Raw genomic sequence first — 22,769 nt, forward strand, 5'->3', positions numbered from 1 at the left:
GAACTGATGTATTGAAAATCCCCATAAGCAGCTCAGACCAGATATGCCTGTGTGAATGGGGGAGGTGATCTTAGAAAAATTTTGTTGCCACTGTACTTCTCCTTGTGGATACTTGCTATAGTTGTTTTCCTGCCTGAACTGCCTCATTTCAGGAAAGAAACACTACTGTTATTGCTAACCTCAGGCATCCTGAACAGATCCTGTCTGGAGAAGGTGCTGGAGCTTGTATGGGACACCACCTCTTTGGTGCTGTGCATCTTACCCAGGCAAAAACCTGGCTCTTCAACTCTTTAGAAGCACAAGGGCATAATGCCTGCAAAAAAGACTGGCTGAGCTGGAAAATTATAACACTTGTCTTTCCACAGTGCTGGTCTCCCGTGTCACTCCTCAGTTAGCCACATGATCTAGTTACTATGAAAGGAAATTATATAAAAGGAATATGAAATAAATTTATATTCAAGGATGAAACCAAGGCTGAAGACTAACAGTGTGCAAGAAATCCTGAATTCCACTGATTTTCAATGGAATTCCACCTACTGGCAAGAGCAGGGTTAAGTGATACAAAGACAGTATCAGTGGGATCACTGACGTCCTTACCTGGCTGGAACTTACAGACCACTCAGAAATGCCAGTCAGTTTCTGCAATACCACGTGAAAACTCTGCTATTCACCCTGAATACCACAAATTCTACTTAAATAAATGCACATTCAAATCCAAACAGCCTAAGTTTTTACAGTCTGAAATGTGACCACAGTTCATGTGTAGGCAGTACAAGGAGCTAAGCTCCCCCAGGTGCTCAGGAATGCATTTCAGTTGGAACTGAGGGAGTGCAGGAAAAAAGCTTTAAACAGTGCTCAGTGTTTACAGATCAGCAAGATGATCAAATATGAGAAAAAAAGATTCCTTTTGTGTTGAATCCACTGCTGTACAGAGTAATTTGAATATTATGAAAGAATTATCTTGATTTCTAGTGGGATTGCTTTTTTTTTTTGGCTTCAGTAACAGCTACACAGGCAGACAAAATTCTCTAAATAGCAGTGTTTTCTCTTTTTCAACATTGTTCTTATATAACAAATAATCATCACCTATTGTTAAAAAAAGGATTAAAAATAGGACTGTAACTGACAACATGCCATGTGTTGTTTCAATCTAGAGAAAACATTCATGGCTAAGTTAAAACAACTTAAAATAGAAGTTTTATAATATAAAGTTGATGCTGTAATAAATATTCTGTAGCATAACACAAGCTTTGATTAAATTTGAGGATTCAACCTGTATTGCAAATGTAGGAAAGCCCATCAAGGAATTTATTAACAGTAGCAATATCTCAAAAATAAATGCAACATTTTATGTAATCAAAAGTCTTGTCATTGACTATATGAGAGAAATATGGCATATTTAACTTAAAAAATATTTAATTTAAAACAATGTTACGGTCAGGGGGTATCTGCTTTGAACATAACGCAAAAAAATAGAGGATTTCATTTCCCCATTTTTTGAATTTACAGAGGGAGAAAAAATACATGGCTATAGACGACGGTGCAGTAAAATTTATTTTCACCAGAAAAGGAATGACCCATAACTCATGAGTGGCAGAGTCTCCAGTGAGTTGTGGAGGTCATTCTTTCATGTGAGGAAATGAATTGGATTCATTATACCTTGCCCCACATTTATATGTTTTGTTATTAGCACACCAGATGGGATTATAATTTTGTATTCCTTGCTTGTTCATTTTTAATTTTTGAAATAAGCATCAATGTGAACTGTGTTAGGCAAAGGCACTGATAATGAAGCCTGGGCTTGATCCTGCAGTTTACTCCCATGTGACCTCTGTAACAGGAGCAGTCTTTGCTTCAGCGCTTGTCCTCAAAATATTTGGGCAAGTCTGAAAGCGCAGGGCTGGGCTTATAATTGTTCAGTATCTAACTGGAGAGAGAAAATACATACTTAGATATAAAGGAACACACCTTAGATATGCAGAACGCTGACCAAGGAGTGAAACAACTGGTTTAAGCTTTGTTGGATTTCTGTTGTTCAGCTTGATAAACCCAGCTGAATTTTCCTTCTGCATTCAGTAGGAGCACGGCCAGGCCACTAGAGGCTACTGCATTACAGATTAAACATTGCTATGCTACAGCAAGCCCTACCTGAAAATGACCTAAAATAGGCTTATTGGTTTATATTTGTGGTGCAGCCAATATTGCCGACTGTCATGGTGAGATCAGGAATAGGGTACAATAACTGCACAAAGCAGGGCCTTCTTGACCATCAGAGCCCATCTCTAATGGTTAGAGAGTTTTCCCCTTTTTGCAAGAGAAAAAACAAGACACATACTAGCTCAGAGGGTTTGCCCACGACACACAGAGTAAGAGCAAGCCTTGTGCTATTAGCAGTCTGTTGACTCTCCTTGGTGTCTTTTTTCACAAGGCCAGTTTTCCTACCTCTGGAAGGGAGAGCAGCCCAAGTGGATCATACATCTGAAGACAACATGTTCTCAGCCAGAGCCACAGCGAAGCGAGGTGGGATATGCGGCGAGTCCAATGCCATGGGCACAGGCATCCAGCCCTGCACATGGAATTTCTTGTTCGGTTTATTACGAAGAGTGTGGGTAGTGAAATGACTTGGCTTAAAAATACTGGATCACCTCCCACAGACAGTTGTGTCCCTCTGCTGACTGCTAAAAGGATCCTGAAATTATACTTTGAGAACCCTGGTCAAAGCAGTTTACGGCTGAGGCCTCGCAGGCTTGCTGGTGGCTGCTGAAGCAGCAGGGATCTGCTTTTTTCTTGCCGGCTGCCAAAGCAGCCACCGCTAGCCGAGCTGGAGCTGCCTGGTGGGAGAGGGCTTCCCACCGAGACCAGCCTCGTTCCCACCGAAATCCTGGCCTCGGAGCGCCACCTAGAGGTCCTCACGGGTGAGGTGGGAGGGCTCCTCACCCCGCGGCAGCGCTTGGCAGAACCGAATGGAATGCCCTGCTGAACGGCACTGCCCGACTTCGCCCTTACTCCTCAGAGTAAAAAGGTTTTCATTTTTCTGTGACTGAAAAAAACCCCATGTTGTTTATAAACCTTTAAAAACGACTGATGCCCGTACACTATTATGAGATTTCATTAGAGTTTATCAGAAAGTGCCTTCTGAAACGATGTTAATTCTGCTCAGCTGAACAGCCTCACGCCCAGAGGAGGAGGTGACCCCTTCCCCCTTGCTGACCATCCCTGTTTGCTTTGCCTCACACTGAACGGTACAATTTTCCATGCCTCCGCAAACCGACAATGCTGGGACAGACCTAGGACTAGACCAACATCCACCTGCTAGGGGATGTCATACTCCATTTTTTTTTTTTTTCCTTGCCTGACACATGAAGTTCTGCCACAGAGACAATGCCAAACGCAGGAGGCAGCTGGGAACCCGTGCACCAGGCAGCTGTGCCCTGTGAGCAGGAAACAGGCCATGGACTGTCTCAAGTCCACATTACACGGCGCTGATGTGTGCTGCGAACGGCACAGGCTGTGGAGCCTCCACCTCTACGGACAGGGTCCAGCTGCTAACTACACCACAGAGACTGGCCAGCGCCGAGACCATAAACATTCAGTGATTAAAAATTAGCAAACAAATACATGATATCCCAGATAAATAAATACCTGTACAAATGCTATTACTATGACCACTTTAAGGTTCACAACAGATGATGCTGGCCATTAAAACCAAACATGAAGAAAAAATGGAAAAAACTTGAATTCTTAGTTTTATCTGGAGATAAGGCAAACTCGAAATACAAAGTATAACAGAAAGCGTTGTGTGCGTACAGACATGTTGCTTCTCTTTTGCCATATTAATGAGAATATTAAATATGCAGGACCACCAAGCTATTTATCAATACATTTACAGAAATTAACTAGCCAAATATGGGTTATTTCATGCAGTAAGGTTGCTACCGGGTAGGGAGAGAGAGCAAGAGCAGTGGTACTTTCAACAGAATTTACTTGTATGTTGAAAGAAGTTACAGGTACTGATGGAAATACATGTTAATAAAACCCAGAAGTGTTACAGTGTCCAATGGAGACATGAGATTCACTTAGATTACTATGTTGGAAGATAATCTTAAAATGTTTTAAGGCAATACCTTCTACAACTACTTAGATGAAGCTAGATGAGAAGGTAATAAATACCAACATAATAAATACTTCTGGGATTTTAATCTTCCTTGGTTTTGTACTTTGCAATTTAAGAGTCTGAGATAAACGTCAAATCAAAGAGTTCCAAAAGATAAGCATTTTTGTAAGACCAAGATCTATAGTAACAAGCTCACTCCAAGCCTGCCATCTGTTTTTAGTCACTTTAATGTGCCTGTGATATCGCTGTCACTAAAACACTGTAAGGTTTTGTCAGATACGTGCCACCTTAAATTGAATAACTTCCGTGTGCATTTCTGTTGGAAATGAATGAGTTCCATAATAACTAGAAAAGAAATCAAAATGTTGGAAAATGTTTAGACAGGTAAGGCAATGTGGCAGCAAAAGCTCTTACGGGACTGTGTAGCTGGATACTTACAGTTAACATGGCAAACATTAGCTGGCAGACGTTGAAAGCATGCCTCCAGTTGTGATACAAAACCATTCGATAATTCTTCCTAACTGTCAAAAGCCACCTACACAGCGTCTGAAATGAAAAGTACAAATTGTATCAGGGCTACTAAATGTGTACAAATGGACAGAGCAGTGCCAAGACAAAAGCAGCAGATATCTCTGCAGCGCAGATGGTTACCTCATAGTCAATTTTAAATTTCTGAACCATTCCAAGTTCCATGAACATCCGCAGGGCTGCAGTAATCATGGCATCCACATCAAGCGAGAAGTCATCAAAATGGATATCATCAATGCCAAGCTCTGACACCAGAGGGATGTTTGCTGCCTGAAAATGCCAAAGGGAAAGGGAAACTTCTGATTCAAAACTTGGGTCTTTTTTTCTGTGTCACTCTTACAAGAAAGCATCCATACATCAGTTCTGACCTGCCAATAAATCTCCTGCTTGATTTGAATGCCGAGCAATAAAAGTCTTCATCTGTGAAATACAAACATGTCAGGCTAACAGAGTGGGGAAACAGTGGGAAGGAGAAGAACCCGGTACGATCAGGAAATATGCTCACCATCCCAATTGGAGCCTGCATATAGCATTTAGACTGTGAGAGCTGACCACTTTATAGCTACTGCAGTAACACAATATATTCCAATGCAAATTACAATGCTGTAATGCAAGAAACATCTGGACAGCCAGCAGCTGGAAATTTTAATTGCTACCATTCAGAAATGCAAAGTAAATATACTGCTCTGCAGAATTTCTTCATCCAAATGTCTTTACATTCATAAGCATACAAGTGCCCTTTGCTTTACACTGTTCACTACACATTCATAGAACAACAATAACAAAAAAGTTAATACAAGAAACGTGTAGAGGAAGCACTTTTCAAAGTAAAATAAAAATAATTTGCTAAATGCTGATTATGTAATAAGTCAACAACAGCAAAAGCCTTACATTTTGCTTTGTTCATGTAACAGCAGACTCCTGTTCTCTTTGTAGGAGAGGAATAAGCTTTTCATACACACCAAAACATACAAATGAGTGTGCACGACTGCCTAACGTATACAGTTGCGCACACAGATGTATTGTGGCTGGCCCGGTGGCAGCACCTGTGGGAGCCAGGCAGAGGTGCTGACAACCCTCACAGGCTTGTTTGCCCTTCTTTACGCCCCTTCGGACTTGCCACTCACCTCCCTAGAGAGGGCAGGTGGAGGAGGCTGCATTTGCTGAAGGAGCATCTGTTCCCTGTCTCCTGCTGTGAGACAGCGATGGGTCAGGTAGAAACCTCACAAAGGGGCTGGATCCAGCCCACAGGCCATGAGCTGGACCATGCTGAATTAGTCAAAAATTGCATGGACTCAGCTGGTGTGGCACATGCAGCTACTCACTTGCACAAATCACTGATTTGTTCATGCAACTGTAAGTTCACCTTCACAGTTACAGCTTCTATGCAACCACCTTATGGTTTCCTTTTTGAAAACTTGTGTTTTGAAATATTGTACCCTAACTACAAGTCACTGTCTTGTAAAAAGCTTTTTCTGGCCAAAGGGAAAGTGCCACCTTGATAATTACTTTATGTGGAGATTAAGCTGGTTTAGCTATACCATGTAAGAAGATGACTGTGCACACCTGCCATAAAATAGCATTAACATTGCAGCGTTAACTTACTTGCTAGCTAGAAGAAAAGTCCTTTTGGTTCAGCAGCCAGTAAACCACCCCAGTACCACAAGTCACAGCATTACGCCAATGAGGTTAACTGACATACGAAATACAACAAACCCATCAAGTCAGGCATCATCCCAGGACACAGCTGAAGAACCTTTGCAGCGTGCAGGCAGAGATGTAAGCTCTGTTAACTGCACACTTTATCTGCTAGCATACTTATCCAGGTTGAATCAATTTAGCATCTTTTTTTTAATAATTATTGAAATACTTCTAGGTGATCCCAACTGCAGTTACACAGCAACACCCTTTAAGATCTGGCTGAAAAGCAACGTATTTACTTCTGGGGTAAAGAATGAACAAAAATATGGTTAGGTGTGAAACAGGAATACTGACCCAGAGGCTGTACTGTCCAGACATTCAGAGGTCTTATAGAAACTGTGACTTTTTTGTCACATTCAGTTATTCTTCAGAGCTTTGGGGGATACTAAAGATGCATACTAATATTTAGCTGATGAATACACTCATTGCATAGTAAATGCACTCTCTACAAAATGTCTCTGAGGGAAGAAACTCGTTTGTCCGTCTTGTTTATTCCTTAGACAGAAGTTTAAATAACAAAGATGTTGAAACAGAAGCACTTGATTGTAAGTAGACCCACTTGAAATTGTTATTATTGAGATTATCTTTACAGGCCTACTGCTGCATTTTCATTAACTTTGCAGTGGGCTTTGATTAAAATTTTTATACTTTTTGTCATCTTAAAAGAAAACATATTTTCTTGCTTTTTTTTTTTTACTGGAAACAAACACTTTTACCAGCCTGTTACAACTCAAGGGAGAACACTTCAAGCAGTTGCTCAACCGCAGTTGTTTTTCCCTTTGTCAAACAGTAGAGAAATAACAATATATTCCAAATCTATTACAAACTGAACAACAGGATATTAACAAAGCAAGTCAAAAACAATTTCTTCCCACGTCAGTTTGAAACTTTTAAATATTTATGAGGTTTTACATTCCTAAATTTAACAGGAGTGCCATAATCCAAAATAACTGCTGAATTAATAGCCAGGAGATAACATTTGTATAAAAGAACCATTCGCTTTACAACAGCAATAAAGGAAACAACAGAATTATGAGTGTTGAGACTAATTTGAATAATGCTAAAAAAAAATGGTATGTTGTGGGGCTGCAGCAATATTCTGGCAGCACCTGGCATCGCCTGTCCTCAGCTTCTTATGCTAGTAATGCAGCAGTCCAGGGTTTATAGGACAGCAATCATTAAAACTTCATTTATGCAATTACAAAGATATAAAAATTATTCATAATACAAAATATTAAAACATATACATCCCTGAAATTTTGCTGCACTGCAGGAGAAATTCCAGTGGATTTCTTAAAATAGACAGCAATAACAACACTTTTTTTTCCAGGAAAACAGAGGGGATGAAAGTACCATAGCAGTAAGAGGAAGGGGCAGGCAATTAAAATTCAAGTTACAGTGAAATTATTTTTTTAAAGCACCCTAGTGATTTAGAATCACTTAAAAGGCTTGCTTCCTTTTGAACGTTTTGAAGTTCAAGTTCCCCTTTCTAAAAACAATTAAGAACATTATACTCTGAGTCTTTTTACCCTGCGGACCAAACAATTTCAATGCTCGTTCATCCCTAAGAAAAATTCACATGACTCTTCTGTGAGCTTATGGTAAATTAAAGCCGGATGTGCCTCCTCTGGTCACATCTCCATACCCCCTGGTACTAAAGCAAAAATTGGTCTTGAAAGTAACCATGAACACAAGTTGGGTTTAGCACATGGAAGGCAACTGGTCTTGCTTAATACAGCGCAAACTCAGCAGTTACCAGACTGGGAAACTATCACCACTTGTAAGCAGCCTGAAAAAAAGCAAGTCCTGTCCTTGAATGACAGCATAAAGACAAGGTCTGTGGCTACCCTACAGTCAGATGTGCGTGGGATGGATACAAGGAGGAGGAAAAGCACCTTTGTACTAAATTCAGGATTGGAGACAGATCATCCTTTCCTCATTGCTCTCTGCTATCGTGTAAACGGTTCCACAGCCTGCTTGGTATAGTCAACAGCCAGGAGAGGAGTGGCTGGTTGAGCCTGACCTTACACCAGTCATTGTGAAAGGGCCACATGTCATTAATGACCATCATACTTCCAAACACATGGAACATCAAAGTGGTTTCTACTAACAATGAAGTCCCAATTCTGACCACTATAAAAGGCAGCCAATGGGAATAGAAAAATAATGTTTCTGGTTCAGTATAATAAGCCTTTGGGCTGCTGTGGATGAACAAAACCTAAAAAGGAAAACTTTAGGAAATTAAAGAATCAAAGCTATAGGGAAACTTTGAAAGGCTAAATACTCAAAATAAAAGCTACTGTTTGATGTGTACACCTTAGTGTTGCTGAAGACAACTATTTCACAATTTTGGAAGTATGTATAAAACATACACTATATTAAATGGTTTCTTTATATCCTTAGCATGCAGCCAGATAACAATAATGGTAAGCACTCAGACTTTCTCTGGGCAGTATGTGTTCATGTGTAAATGTATGTCAGAAAAATGCAGTATAATAAGCACACACACATACACAGAACATTTTACAACATTCTCACTCTAAGGGCTGAACAAAGCGATCACAATCAATCAAACACAAGCAAAAGGGAGACTTGTGCTGCTCTTACTGAACATATTTCCTGAATGAGAGATAGGTTTTATATTCAACTTGGTTGTTACTGCAAATTGTTTTCCTTTCAATTCTGCTTTCAGTTTCTGCCATATACCACAGCAGTACCTTTCTAATGGTCAATACTGCTATTGAGAAAACATGTGGAAAGCATATACCATTCAATGTCCTCTTACAAATTAAATTTTAACCAGTTTATAGTTATAAATAGTACAAGAATGATCGCTTGGAGTTGGCTGAAAGGAAGTGGGGCAAGCTTGCTGCCCTGAATAACTTGTAGGTGTGATAGCTGCTATAAGATCATGATAGGTGTGACTATTTTAGGATCTGGAAACACATTACCAGTCCTTCCAAACAGGGAAGAAACTTTATGGATTTCCCTAATGGTCCACACAGTTTTACAAACCAAACTTCCTGTGTGAGTTGGAAGCCTAGTTTTCAGTATGTGAAAGCTATACTAAGCAAAAGCCTTTCGTTCCAGCTAGTCAAATGTACTGCCAGTGGAGACCAGCAGACAGGTCATGTGCTGCCAGCATAAAAAATGGTCAGAGCGAGGTAACTCCTTATATTTAGGGAAAAACTGTATCATGTCAGGACCAAATATCAATTTGGGTATTTAATAATCTCCTATAGCAGAATGTGGCCTCCTATAGCAGAATGACAGTCTGCGTCAGTGATGGAGAGAGGACAATTTCAAGGTGGTTATTACATTTTGTCTCATCTTGCCATAATCCTCTTATTCCATCATTATTTCCTACAAATTGGCACACACTGATAGGCAGCTTAAGGAGTTTCTTAAACAGAAGGTATCTACAGCTCAAGGGCCTGATTGTAGTAACTTCATTCAGCATTACATTTATATGAATATGACCCCATTTGATACTAAGAACACAGAACAAAAATAACATTCCATGGATTGACAGGGAAGGCTTACTAAATGATTTTGCACTAGCTCTTCTAATACCATACTCTTCACAATCTTCTATATCCATATTTGATAAAGTAATAAAGTTAGATGTAAGGAAACTGGTGGGTTCTTCAGAAAACATTCTTTCTCCTTGTAAAATCGTTCACTACCATGGAAGCAGTCCAGCTAAACACAGAAAACACTAGACTGAAATCCTACTTTGCTGTGCCACCTTAAACTCCGTTCTTCAGTTCACTACCTGTTTGGGTAAGACATCTGTGCCTATTATGCAAGGAAAGTATCTTGAAAACTACTGATAAGTATATTAGTATAGCTTTGTTAAAAAATAATAGCACGTTCTGCCAATTGGTACGCTCAGCTTCTTTCCCATGTGATATCAGAACTATTCTGTAACAGTAACTTCAACTACTGAATATAGTCCACTTACCATATAGCCCTGTCGACAATGACATGTGGAACGGTTAGCAAGGTTTCCTAATCAGAAAATAACGCCAGACTGATGGGAAAAAAGTATTAAGAAACTTGAATGTATCTAACACATATAAAGATATCCCATGGAATATATGTCCCGATGTAGCAAAAGAATGGCAAAACAATATGGTATGCCTCTTAACTCCCGGGAGCACCGTCTGAGTCAGGAGCTCATGTACTGTTTCAATAGTGTGTCAGGATCTAGACCTCATTTATAGCAAAACTGGAGCTTCAGACAACGTGACATACACCAAAAAATAAGACTACCCTTTCAAGTATCTCTTCACCTAGAATCTCTGTCAGAAGATTAGGAACTGAAAAACCTTAAAGGCTGATCATCAAAACCCGCACAGAAAGTATCAAAGTGGAGAATATTTAAATGTAAGGCCTTCTTTATGTCTCTTTCTTCTATCAAACTATACTGGAGACAGTATTTTCTGATGGCAAAGATTTTTATTTGTAAAGGGTTCTTTCCACACATAAAGGCCTCTAAAATACTTGATTATATTTATAGCCACAGGCATTTTTAAAATGTATCTTTATAGTCAGTTATTACCAGTAGTGGACAAATTCTGCACTTCTTCATAGCCATGGAAGACCAAAGCCTGTCATGTTCTAGTCTGACACATTTCATACTCTCTCCAAAGGGGAAAGAATCAAATGTTTCAGCTCAGAGATGTTTTAATGCCCAGAGCAACCTGGTTTTTAAAGACCTCCATCTGTTACTGCAGACTGCGGCTGGCATCTCTCTGCCCTTCACAGTGCTGAGTTAGCACCTCTTTTCCAATGACCAACCGCAGCAGAAGCAGGACAGCAGCATTTAAAGTAAATTTTATAATATTTACAGTAAAGGAGAGTAGGTATGGAAGAGGCTTCAAGTATGTACATGTATTAACCTCTGGATTCTGATTCTAATGAATTTTTAGTGTGATTATCACAGTAACATTGCTGCCGCCTTCAGGAGTGAAACCGCACAGAATCACAGAATCACTTAGGTTGGAAAGGAGCTCTTGAGACCAGCCAGTCCAACACCCCTGGGTCAAGCAGGGTTAAAATCCCCCAAATTTATTTGCCCCTCAACTGCTTTCACCAAATTCCAATTCTTTGAATGAGGTCACTTTATGAAGGGATACTCAGATAACCACAACTGGCGACTGGAATGAGACAAGAGTGGGGCTTTGGACTCATCTGAAAGCAGTTGGACAAAAACATGAGATGAGGAGACCACAACACTGCCACATCAACATGCTTTGCCACCGCCAGATCTACCAGACTCCCTCTTTCTGTGTGCCAGACTGTCTGAATGTTTTATCCATCAAACTGTTCAAAGACATCAACAATCCCTGAAATATGATTTACATCTTTTAAACCTCTTCAGTGTAACGCAGCAGATAAGCAGAGCTTGCAGTTGTGAAATCAAATGCCCAAACTCTGCCTGAAGTCCCACAGTAGGTATCTGGGCCCTTTGCTGGAAAAGGTCACTCATTGCTTTAGTCAAAGTTTTACATCTGTAAACTGAGAATAATGCTACTTCTGCATCCAGCTTCAAAATCTGCAGCTGAAGCATGTATATGTGGTGCATACTGCTTTATCCTCAACTGACAAATTAACAGTATAACATGTAATTTAGACATGAAATATGGAACAAAGAAAGTTACATCTAGTCTTGTTTTAAAAAGTTATATTGGCTTGACCATTTACCAAACATAACTACTGCTTAGTATGGATACTGGTATTTGCTTTAATTAAAAGAGAAACTTCATGGCATTAAGCAAGCTATTTATTCTGCTGCTTTTATCAGAATAAGTAGTCATTAAGCGATATATCACTATCAAATATAGCATTTTGGATTGTTTTTTTATTATCATGCACTGTGAACTTAGGACAAAAGTATGGTATTTACTTTCTGCTTTTGGTATAAAGCTATATGTGCCCGAGGAAAGGATTTGTCATCTTATAATTTTATTTTTAAAAGGGCAAGGGTAGATATGTCATTACAGAATTATACATACTATTTCCAAAGGTAAGCCCAGAATTACAGCTAAAAAGCTGAAAGTATTTGAATGTTTCTGGATCAGTGAATCAATCCTGTCTGAACATGCCACTTTCTGAAACTGGGATGCATCAAAAGGAATAATCAATTTCAGAATAAAAATATTACATTTAAAATTTTGTTACAAACTGTAACAGAAGACACAAAATACGTTATTTACATTGCTAAGAATCAATCCTGGATGTTAAAGGTGTTTCCTAGTACACAGAAATAAAATATATGGCAGCCTATAAAAGGAAAAAGAAATTTCTATTTTAAAAGAGCAGAGACATAAAATAAAAGCAATTAATGGTCTGAGCATCTATTATTCTTAAGGCCAAAGTCCATAACCACAGCAGCCTAGGACTGGAGTTTTACAGGGCATGCACATTTGACACAATGATCTCCTGAGGCGCACCAGGGAGTGTTCACGTCCTTTTGGCTTATGGTGATTAGGAAATAACCAGTGTGTCACATACTACAGGCTAGCAACTGTCGACTTTTTATGGCCATTGGTGCAGATGAGAAGCTCATACAAAGGACTCTATTCAGTCTCCGTCCCAGAATTTTAAACAAACACAAGCAGCAAACCTAGGGCAAGTATTTCCCTGATACAAAAGTGTCGAGGCATGCAAGCTGCTATTTCCCACAACAGCCTTGCTTGGTTTTGGTAGGCAGTCAGCTTTGTTGCTCCCACGAAGAGCAGAATGGGTAATGCAGGCTGCCTCATGCCTATAAATTTGTAAGGGTGAGGGAAGAGGGATGCAACATAGTCTTCTCCCCCACAGTGATACCTGGGATGGGGAAGGAAGGCTCTGACTGCTTCCTTGAAGACTCAGAAGAGGAAAAACCTCATTATGGGTTGAAGGAACAGGGTCAGGGTTCTTCTCACAGAGGACATGATGTGAAGGCACAGAATGGAACTGGCTCTTTTGGTGGCAAACAGTCCAAGCTGTGCCCTGCAGTTTTCAGCTGGACACATGGAGTGAGGAAGTATGTGAGGGAGAAAGAAGTGAAGGCATTACCAAGAACAGACACACAAAAAAATTAAAAAAGAAACAATAAAACCTAAAAAGCCCCACCAGTGCCACAATGGTGTATACACTGGTATTACGCTATTTTTTCTATCCCAGTGTACTCCAGCAGCACTCACTGCACCTGAGCCAATCTGCAGGACCACTGGTCACATGCCACTGTGGGGCCGTGGTGGTGCTGCAGGAATGCACAGCAACAGGGCTGGACTGTGTTCCTGCTGGCCACTGAAATTTTCTTTCTGAGCACCTGCGACAAATCAGGCTGGCAGTATAGTGACTGGTGGTGAAAATTATGCAAATATATGAGCGGGCAACTGCTCCACTGGGATGAAGTCCTATTTCAGACCCGCTAGAGTGACAGCTATAGCAGAATACTGTCAGATAGACAATAAATAATATTGAAAACACCTTCAAACTTACAACATACATTTACAGAAAAGCTACAGAGAACATTGCAGTGATAATCCTTAAAACATGTTTTTGTCTTTTTCTCCTTAGTTTTCATCAAGTTCTGACTGCAGGTTTAAATCCTATTCTGAATCCGTAAATCACACCCTAGGAGCACGCAGGGCTGCCCAAAAAAGCATTCTCAAAAAATCCAGAGCTTCATCTTGCTACAGTTTTAACAAGCCAGGAGAGTTATCCTGGGCAAGGCTTCTGCCGGTCAGATGTGAACATGAACGCCAGTCCGCTCCCAGCAGAATGCACTTCCCCCGCTGCCCCCTGCATCCCATGGAGCAGGCCGACAGACAGCCTGCGCACCCACCCGGCACAGCAGCACAGAGCTCTAGTTCACACAGCACACAGCCTAATCAACACATTTTCTGCCAAAAAAAAAAAAAAAAAAAAAAAAGTACTTGCTCTTTCAACAAAAACAGTAGGTACTTAAATATTTGTTTCGTCTCTTTACTTGCTATCTACACATTACTAGCTTTATAAATTTTCTTTAAACAAAAGTTGCTTTCATCTGCAACACAGCCATAAATACTTGCTGCTTGTCATTCATGAGGTTCTTAATGAAGGCCTTATAGTACATGTTAACCGGCCCCTATTAAAATACTCTTACGATATTTGACTGATGCAACTGTTCCTTTTCTTCTAGGCACCTTGCATCTGCCAAATTACTGTTTTGAATATAACATCTTATCCTATGCTTAGACAGTGCTGCAGAGCGGCCGCAGCATCAGCCGAGGGGGTACAAATCTCCGTGAAGAGGTCTGTCTGCGCGACTCCATTTTAGGGACCCTGAGGATTGTCCATGCCTGGCAAAAAGCAGTGGGGTGCTGCCACTGACTCAGGTAGCTAATGTACAGGTAAGTGAGAAACCAGCCAGGCAAGGAGCTGGATGTGGGACCCTACTGCACTGCTGTGCCACGCAGCACCCAGCTCATCAGCACCTTCCCCAGGTTGCTGCCATGCGACCCTGGGGCAGGCACTCCCGACAGACCGGGTCTTGCCACAACTTACCATGGGGTTGCTGTCATTATGCCACAACCTTTCCTTACTGCCACCCACAGCAACAGGTCCCTTTCAGGGTCAGTGCAGATAACACAAGTAGAGATACCCGAAATCAGTTTAACAGTAGAGTTTATGAAGGCCATGAACAGAAATCTTTTCTTGTTGTTTTGGGATGGGGGTTTTTGCGTGCCCATAAGCTTGTTGTATGCCTGGGACAAAACATAAGCTGCCGCATGGCAGCACAGAAAGCAGGGTTAGCCGAGTTACCCTGTTTGGTGTGCCTAAAGGTGATGTATGGTGGGGGTGGGTGGCATGTGTGTGTGTTGGAGGGTGGGTGGGTGTGCACACGCATGTGTGTTCAGAGCTGGGTCACAAAGCACACGATGACGGAACACTTCACAGAAATGGCCTCATAAAATACTCAGTTTCCTGTTTTTGCCTGAAGTACAATCTGCACGTTTTCCATACAGTTGCAGCAAGAAAGACAAGTGCTAGAGTCTATTTCTCATACATTTAAAGTGTTTACACTTTAAATTTGAAAGACTAAAACTGCACAACTACTGACAAATTTCTCTGTTAGAAAGTACATTTATTCTGCCTGGGATTTTGCCCAGACTAAAACATGAGACTTCCTGAGACTCAGACAATGGAGGAATGCCCCCCTAGGCAGACAATGAAACAGCATAATAAATAACCTGTAGAAGGCTGTAATCACAAATATTGTTTACATAATATATGCCAGATATAGTTTTGTTTGGGTGACACGGAGCCATACACCCCAAATATAAATTTAGGGGTGTATTGATCTAGAAAACAAGGGTGCATCCATGTAATTTTTTTCCTTCAGATAATCCCAAAGCCCAAGTTAATACTGCACGCTCACACACTCATGGGTGGGAATAGGTCTTTCAGCACAGCCTTGCTCTTAGCAGCTGATGGAGGAATGCAAAGAAAAATTGCTGGATATAATACTGTGCATGTAACACGGCTGAACCTGTGAAGATACTTCTCCTGAGTCTCTTGGTGACTCACACAAAAAGGACACTGCTGCCTATGCTGCTAACATATTCTACTACATGCACACATACAAACATTATGATGGTGTGAAATTGCACTAGTATTACCTTTTTCAGGATTTTACAGCTTAACAGAAATGCTGCTAGGCAATCAGTTTTAAAGTGGAGCAAGGATGGCACCCAGTGGCCAAACAGATTCATCTCAGAAAAACATTTCTCGTCTATTTCCCATTTTTCACTTCTGGGAGTTTAAATTATAAGAAGGTTCTAGCTTTAATATCAACTCGTTGGCAATGACAAAAGCCTCTAAAGGACACTGCCTTCTTCCTTTGGGGGACATTTATGTTTCCTTTTGTAAAATATTTTGTAAAAAGAAAAGCCTTTAGAAATACTGCCATTAATAATTTAAAACCGATACCAGTAAACATTTATGACAAACAACTGTTTGTGGACAGAACACTGTATAGAGACAGTAATAAACAAAGAAAAGTATTTTTTCCCTTCGTAGGGTATTATGCTAGGGAAAACAAAAGATTTTTTCCTGGTTTTAAAATCAGTACAACTAGTAAAGTTTTTGTTTAATTTTAAAATCAACATTGATATTAATAATGCCAATTAAAAAATGTCTATCCAGACAAAGTTTGGTGAAAAGCAACTTGATTTTTTAATGAGAAAATTCCCAGTTATAACTTGTCAGTCTGCTGGGCTACAAAAAGAATCCAAGCACAGGTAAATAAAGAATAATTTCACATGTGAAATATTATGGTATTTTTCTGGATTTCTTTGAAGAATTTTTTCCACAAGTTACAACAAACGCAACAATGGTCTTACTGGGCCAGTCTGGGAACGCAGGTTTCAGAACAATGAGCTGTCACATACAGGGCTTGCCCCAGGGATGTCTATAAACTTTGCGGGGAATAATTTGTTCCTTACTGATGGACAAAAGAACCATGATAAACCCACAGTGAAGAACTTCTGAAGTATCATCGTTTGCTGAAGTACCCCAATATTTTAAATTATTCTGGTCCAATATAAGTGCACAAGTCTTTGATAGATAAATTTTAATTCCTGCTTGAAAAGCTTTCCAAATATAAATTCCCAAGTCTGTCACTAACTGAAGCATATTACTTTATTATTTGATAAGTGTTGAGGGTTTTTTCAGTCATTCATCTGATACTCCTCAGGCTTGTATGACATTTTAAATGTATTCTATGCCTTACCACTTTTTTGCATGGTCATTGGCTTAATGGTGTTAGCAGTGTTGAACTGTATTTATTCCTTGATGCTTTCTAGCTGACAAGGGATTCTTGTGGAGTATGATGACTGATCAGTTTGAGGGACAAACAACAGGTCTGTTGGATAATAGATCATTTCACCTCTACTTGTGAGCAATACTATGTCCGCAACAATTGCTATTTCTAATTTGTTTTTAGAAGCATTCTCAAGTCCTGGACTAATTGTGGTTTTGGATATGAAAACTGATGCAAGAAATACAAAACTTGCCATGTAAATAACAAAATCCAGTATTTAAGAGCAGCAAAGCAGCAGCACACTTTTTTTAGTATGGGTAAATTAATAACCATAAATGTTTTATTACTCCTCTGCTGAAAATTTGTTGTTGAAGTACCACTGTGTTAGTGTGCATAATTACTAAGAAACTGAAAAACCGCCACTATTAAAGGCAATAAGCCAGTAATATTTTAAACTACTTAAATGTTTTTTCAGAACTGTAAAAGAATTTTAGAGTACAGCAGAAATACTTAGAATTATTATCTAAATCTGTTAAAATCTATTTCAGCTTCACAGAAGAGATTGATTTTGACCATGCACGTAATTTTCACTTTCTGTTACTTTCAGTGATTGAAGTTTATTACTCCTTAAGGTATTCAACAAGGTGATTTGGGCTCTGGTCTAGCAATGAAGTAGCTGACCTTAGAAGTAGTCACGTATTATTTAACATAGCTGTGTGTTACTGTGTATCTTTACTGTGCAGTCAGAATATCAATATTGACTTTTCAAATTTTTCCAACACTAACCCTTATGCTCCCTTCTTTTTAACCTACAGTGTAAATGTATTTAGAAATTATTCTCTATAGCATAAATACTTATGAATAAATAAATTTTGCCTGTGCATATTAAAATTCCACAGAAGTTCCTTATTGACATCTGCATTATGCCCTTGCCCTAACTAAATCACAGACCAGAATATATTCCTTGCTGAAGGAAGCCTATCCCTTTCAAAAAATTTAATGACCAGTGCTAAACTCATAAATGAACAGAAAAAAAATTTGTATAGGCATAAATATATGATTAAACTGTGTGCTTTATCTAGCTTCAACTGTGTGCTTTATCTAGCTTCCAGGCCACAGGTTTCTGTCTTTTGCCTTAAATGTCTCAAATCATATATGGCTGTTCCTCAAAAGAAAGATTTTTTAAAAACAGAATTTATCACCTACACTACAAAATAAACTGGTTTTGTGGAGGCTTATCATACACATGCAACACAGTTGCACAATACAAATTTCCTGCAGTCAGAAAAATGTTGAAGTCTTTTGCAGAGATATTTTAATATTCCTGTCCCCTCTTTGCAGATGGGAAACCAAAAAATGAAGAAGTGCCCTGCCCTGCTCCATTGATATGACAACGTAAGGGCAAGGAATATGCCCAGTTAAGACTACACATGTTCAGAGCTGGGCATACGAGGTGGATGTACTCCTCATGACCACTATAACACCCTTTACCCCTCTATAGCCAACAAAGAGGGCTGGCTCCCTCAGAGAGCAGCTCAGCATCGTAGCCTCACCAGGTTAAACCACTCATAAGCCCTCCCTCCATAATATGAATTATCCTGGATAATTCATATTTCACCTGCCATGGAGGGAAGAAAACATTTGACTCTGGGAGCTCCAGGTTTTCACCTGGAAATAATACATGTGGTCATACTAGAAATACAAAAGGAATCCTTTCAGTGACCTTTTGCAGCAAGTTAATCTCATCTTGATCGACTATGAGGCCAGTAAATTCAACTGGTGACATTTCAATAAAACTGAATATTTAAATTTTTGAAAGAAAATTCAGAATTCCCATTAGTTTTTTCTATTAACTATCCCTAGGCTTAGGGTAAGACACTGTAGTATGACACTAGTTCAGCAGGAGAGCTCCTAAAGTAATTTGTAAACAGTTGCCTCTCATACCTCTGACAGACTGAAGTCATCCCACTTTATTTATTTCTGATAAAATGCAGGTCCCAGTACTGAGACAAGGAGCTGAATAACATGTTAGCAGGACAATCCAGAAGTGCTTCCACAGGCAGGTGGTTGAGAAAGGAAAAATAGCTTGTACTAAAACAAACAATTCAGCAGACTTGGGAGTTTTCATCAAACCCTGGTATCTGCAGTTTCTGAGATTTATGACAGTAATGATCAAGTCAAAGCACATTTAATTTTAAACAGAGAAGGCATGATCTCTTTTCTGGGTGATAAAATGTGATGCAAAGAATGTAGTTTCCTATTTTTTTTTCCAAGCAGTGCTTGGAAAGTGTTGGAAGGCACTGATTAATAACATAAAGTTGTGTTGGGTCAGACCAAAGGTCCTTCCAAATCCTGTACCTTAGCTCTGAGACTGACCAAGAGCAGGGAAGAGAACTGAGAAAACACTTCCTTGGTACACTCCTCTTGACTTTGGCAAGCTGCACTTCAGAAAATTCCTGAGCCATAGATGACTATCTTCATGCAACTGCCATTATTTGCCTTTTTATTCTGTTAATTCATCATTTTTAACTCATTAACATCCATGGTGATAGGTCATATAGTTTAAATACACGTTTGCCGAAGAGATCTTTAGTCAGATTAAAATCTGTACCCTGATAACTTAATTTGATACCCCTAAACCTAAACACTGTATGAGAAAAGACCACGAACAATCCTTACCTACTCTTCCTCTCTATGCCCTCCCTCACTGAAATGAAAAAAAAAATTATTGCTATATATCTTTGAACTACAGAGCACTAGCCTGATGTCAACAGATGACAGCCTCACATTTCAAAAACTAGTATAAAACCCCCAGTATTTTACTTTTAATCATTATTTATTATTTTTAATAATTTTCAGTGTATTCAATGTGTTCCTGACTTGTTTCCATGACAACTGAAGACATAGGCACATGTAAAAGTGTATGAAATAATGTAATACAATAAAGACCTCAGTTTCATGAATTATGAAACTCAACACTGCACTTTAGGTCTTGTCTTATGTGGGCAGTGCATGTAGAAAAACAGAGGAAAAAACCCAGTGGTTTACATCTTGTGAACATGTGCATTTCTCAAAAGGAAAAAAAGTACTTCCTAACAGTTGTCTCCTTTTTTGCTTCAACTCTTTCCGTCGTTACTTAGTTAAATACCTTGTGTTTTTAAGAAAGACAGAAAAGCCTCCCTGAGTGGAGGTAGGTCTTAACTAGCCATACCTCAGGCTACTAGAATTGAGAAATACAGGAATTGTTATTCACGCTATATTTTGAATCAAAGATTCTGTAAAGCAGGTGATACATTATTTTCTGTTGTGTAGCTCTCCTGTGTGCTGTTTGACCTAAAAAAGGGAATCTCTCACAGGGCTATAAATAATGCATCACAGTCATTAAATATTGATCTGATTTATACCATTCACAGCTGCACAATTAGGTTAGCTTTTTAAAAATACCTTCTTCTATACTACCCATAATAGGACAGTGTTTACATATTCTCTTTGGAAACTATATTAGCTAAATTTAAAGGTGATGTGCGTTTGTGGGACTGCTTGCTAAGTCACAAGGCTTGTTCATTACCGTCTCAGAAGTCAGTAACTCTTGCTAAAAATACTCTGTTCTGGACACAATTCTGCATTCTTTACTCACGTATCTTGGCTTTCTAGATTTGTCTAAAAGACACCTATTTTTAGGCTTGGAGAGCCTGCATTTCAATAGCGCACTACAGGACAATGCTATAGGATAGCATCAATCTTAGATTAATCAGACCTCACTAGTCTTACATTTTCTATTCCAGTAATACAAATGCTTATAGCTAAACAGTAGTGCTAGTACACAATGGAAATAATGGAATTGTCTTTTAAGCCTAAAAGATGAGAGAATTGAGTTGCCATAGTTTTTAAAAATCATACTTATTTCTAACTTCTTAAAAAAATAAAATGAATATTGATATGGGCATGATTCATTGCTGCATTACTTTAGCTTATCCTGCCAAAATTCAGTTTTAATTTAGTGTAGTTCTGTAGATGCAAGTGAGGAGAAGCATTATGATAAACCAGGCTCAAGACTTCAGACATTTTCAGATATGCAAGAAATGTTTGCACTTGAGGTGAATTTTGGTTTACATGCAAATGCCACAAAAAGTAAAGTTTAATTTTTCTCCCTGCATCTACAGTCATGGTATCAGAAATCTACCTACCACAGTAATGAAGCACGTATCAGAAAAACCTAAAAAATTATTATGCAGTTTACATGAATTTAGCAGTTTATCTGATTTAAATGTTTTTATTTTTTTTAAGCCATTGGAATTTAAATCTAAAAAAAATATATCAGAGTTGAAAAATACTTAGTAGCAAATAAATATAAAATAATCTGGCAATGGAGAGTCTACAAACAATACTTACTATAAATTGTATGTCTTCGTTGCTTTTGTTTTAATCCTATAAATAATTCACAAAACTCACATCATCTTTCTTAGAACCTGGAAGTACAGCGTATATCCCAAATAGAGGAGTAATGGTAGATACCTCGTGATTAATTCTGATTAATAATTAATTCTGATTCAACTGCCTGTTATTGAAACTCTATCAATTAAGCTTCCATATGTTTCCCCCCATCATAAACCCTACACATTTTCAGGAAAAAGGACCCATTTTACACTGCATGACAACTCAAGTTTTCACTTAACCTACATTTTAAACTGGCATAGAAAGAGGACTGGATCTTAAATTTTAACTTTTTTCAGGGATCTCTGTCAGAAAATGCTATTCAAAAGACTGACTTGCCATGAATAAATAGATGGAAAGTGGCAGAGGGAACATCACTATGCAATTTTACAAATACCAAACAAAGCTGAAGACAGCAACATCCTGCTGAAATCAATGGCAAACCTCCCATTACCTTCCCCAAGGCCAGATTACCACCTACAGAGACCAAGGGATTTGCTCAGGCTCTGAATCCAGATATCAGCAGTTCAATTTGTGTCTACCTGGAGGGATAAGCCCCCTCTCACTGCTAAAACAAGCTCACTGGGTTAAAGGTGTGAATTTTCCATTCCCACTTCCCCTGGGCGCAGGCAGCAGGCTGCGTGGGTGGCTCCATCCAGGTCAGCAGTTGCACCTGCCTACACTGTATTTGAGGCTCACACTGGTCCTGCTCGCGCTGGCTTCCTGAGAAATGTGTGCCTGCTAGCTAAGTGCTAATGAATCCCCAAAGCTTTAATGCAAATAATGAAAAGGATGGGTGACACATATATTTACAATAATGATTCATAGAAATGAACTCTCTTCTGAGTAAAAACCCCCATCCATTCATTAATAGAACAATTTCTAATCTTATAAGCATTTTTAAACTTGGTTTTCAGATTTTTATTAGTGAATGCTATATTCTAGTAACACCAGAAGTGGAATCCCTTCAGCAATGTGCAAAACCCCCATTCAATGTGAATCTATGTTGCTGCTTTGTTTTTAGACATGTTGTAGAAATCAGATATGAAATAGGTCAATTTCACGACATGGTCCATTATCATACACTTGTGTTTGTTCGATACTGTGAACTTCCCTCTGCATTTTCAGCTCCACAACCAGTGGTCCTCTGCACTTCTTCCCACCCTAGCATCTGGAGAACGGCATTCATTTCTT

The 22,769-nt window shown here is 39.2% G+C and overlaps 1 protein-coding gene across 1 annotated transcript in view; it reads right to left on the reverse strand.

The window, feature by feature from the left end:
• Positions 1–22,769, reverse strand: part of PDE11A (phosphodiesterase 11A) — a 135,233-nt gene that overhangs the window by 37,412 nt on the left and 75,052 nt on the right. Inside the window, exons 11-12 of the mRNA XM_040604409.1 lie at positions 4,766–4,912; positions 4,553–4,660 (exon numbers count right to left, since the gene is read on the reverse strand). Coding sequence (XP_040460343.1) covers positions 4,553–4,660; positions 4,766–4,912 — 255 coding nt within the window. The remainder of the gene's footprint in view (positions 1–4,552; positions 4,661–4,765; positions 4,913–22,769) is intronic.

Source organism: Falco naumanni, chromosome 8, assembly GCF_017639655.2.
Source record: "Falco naumanni isolate bFalNau1 chromosome 8, bFalNau1.pat, whole genome shotgun sequence".
In the NCBI taxonomy this organism is placed as follows: Eukaryota; Metazoa; Chordata; class Aves; order Falconiformes; family Falconidae; genus Falco; species Falco naumanni.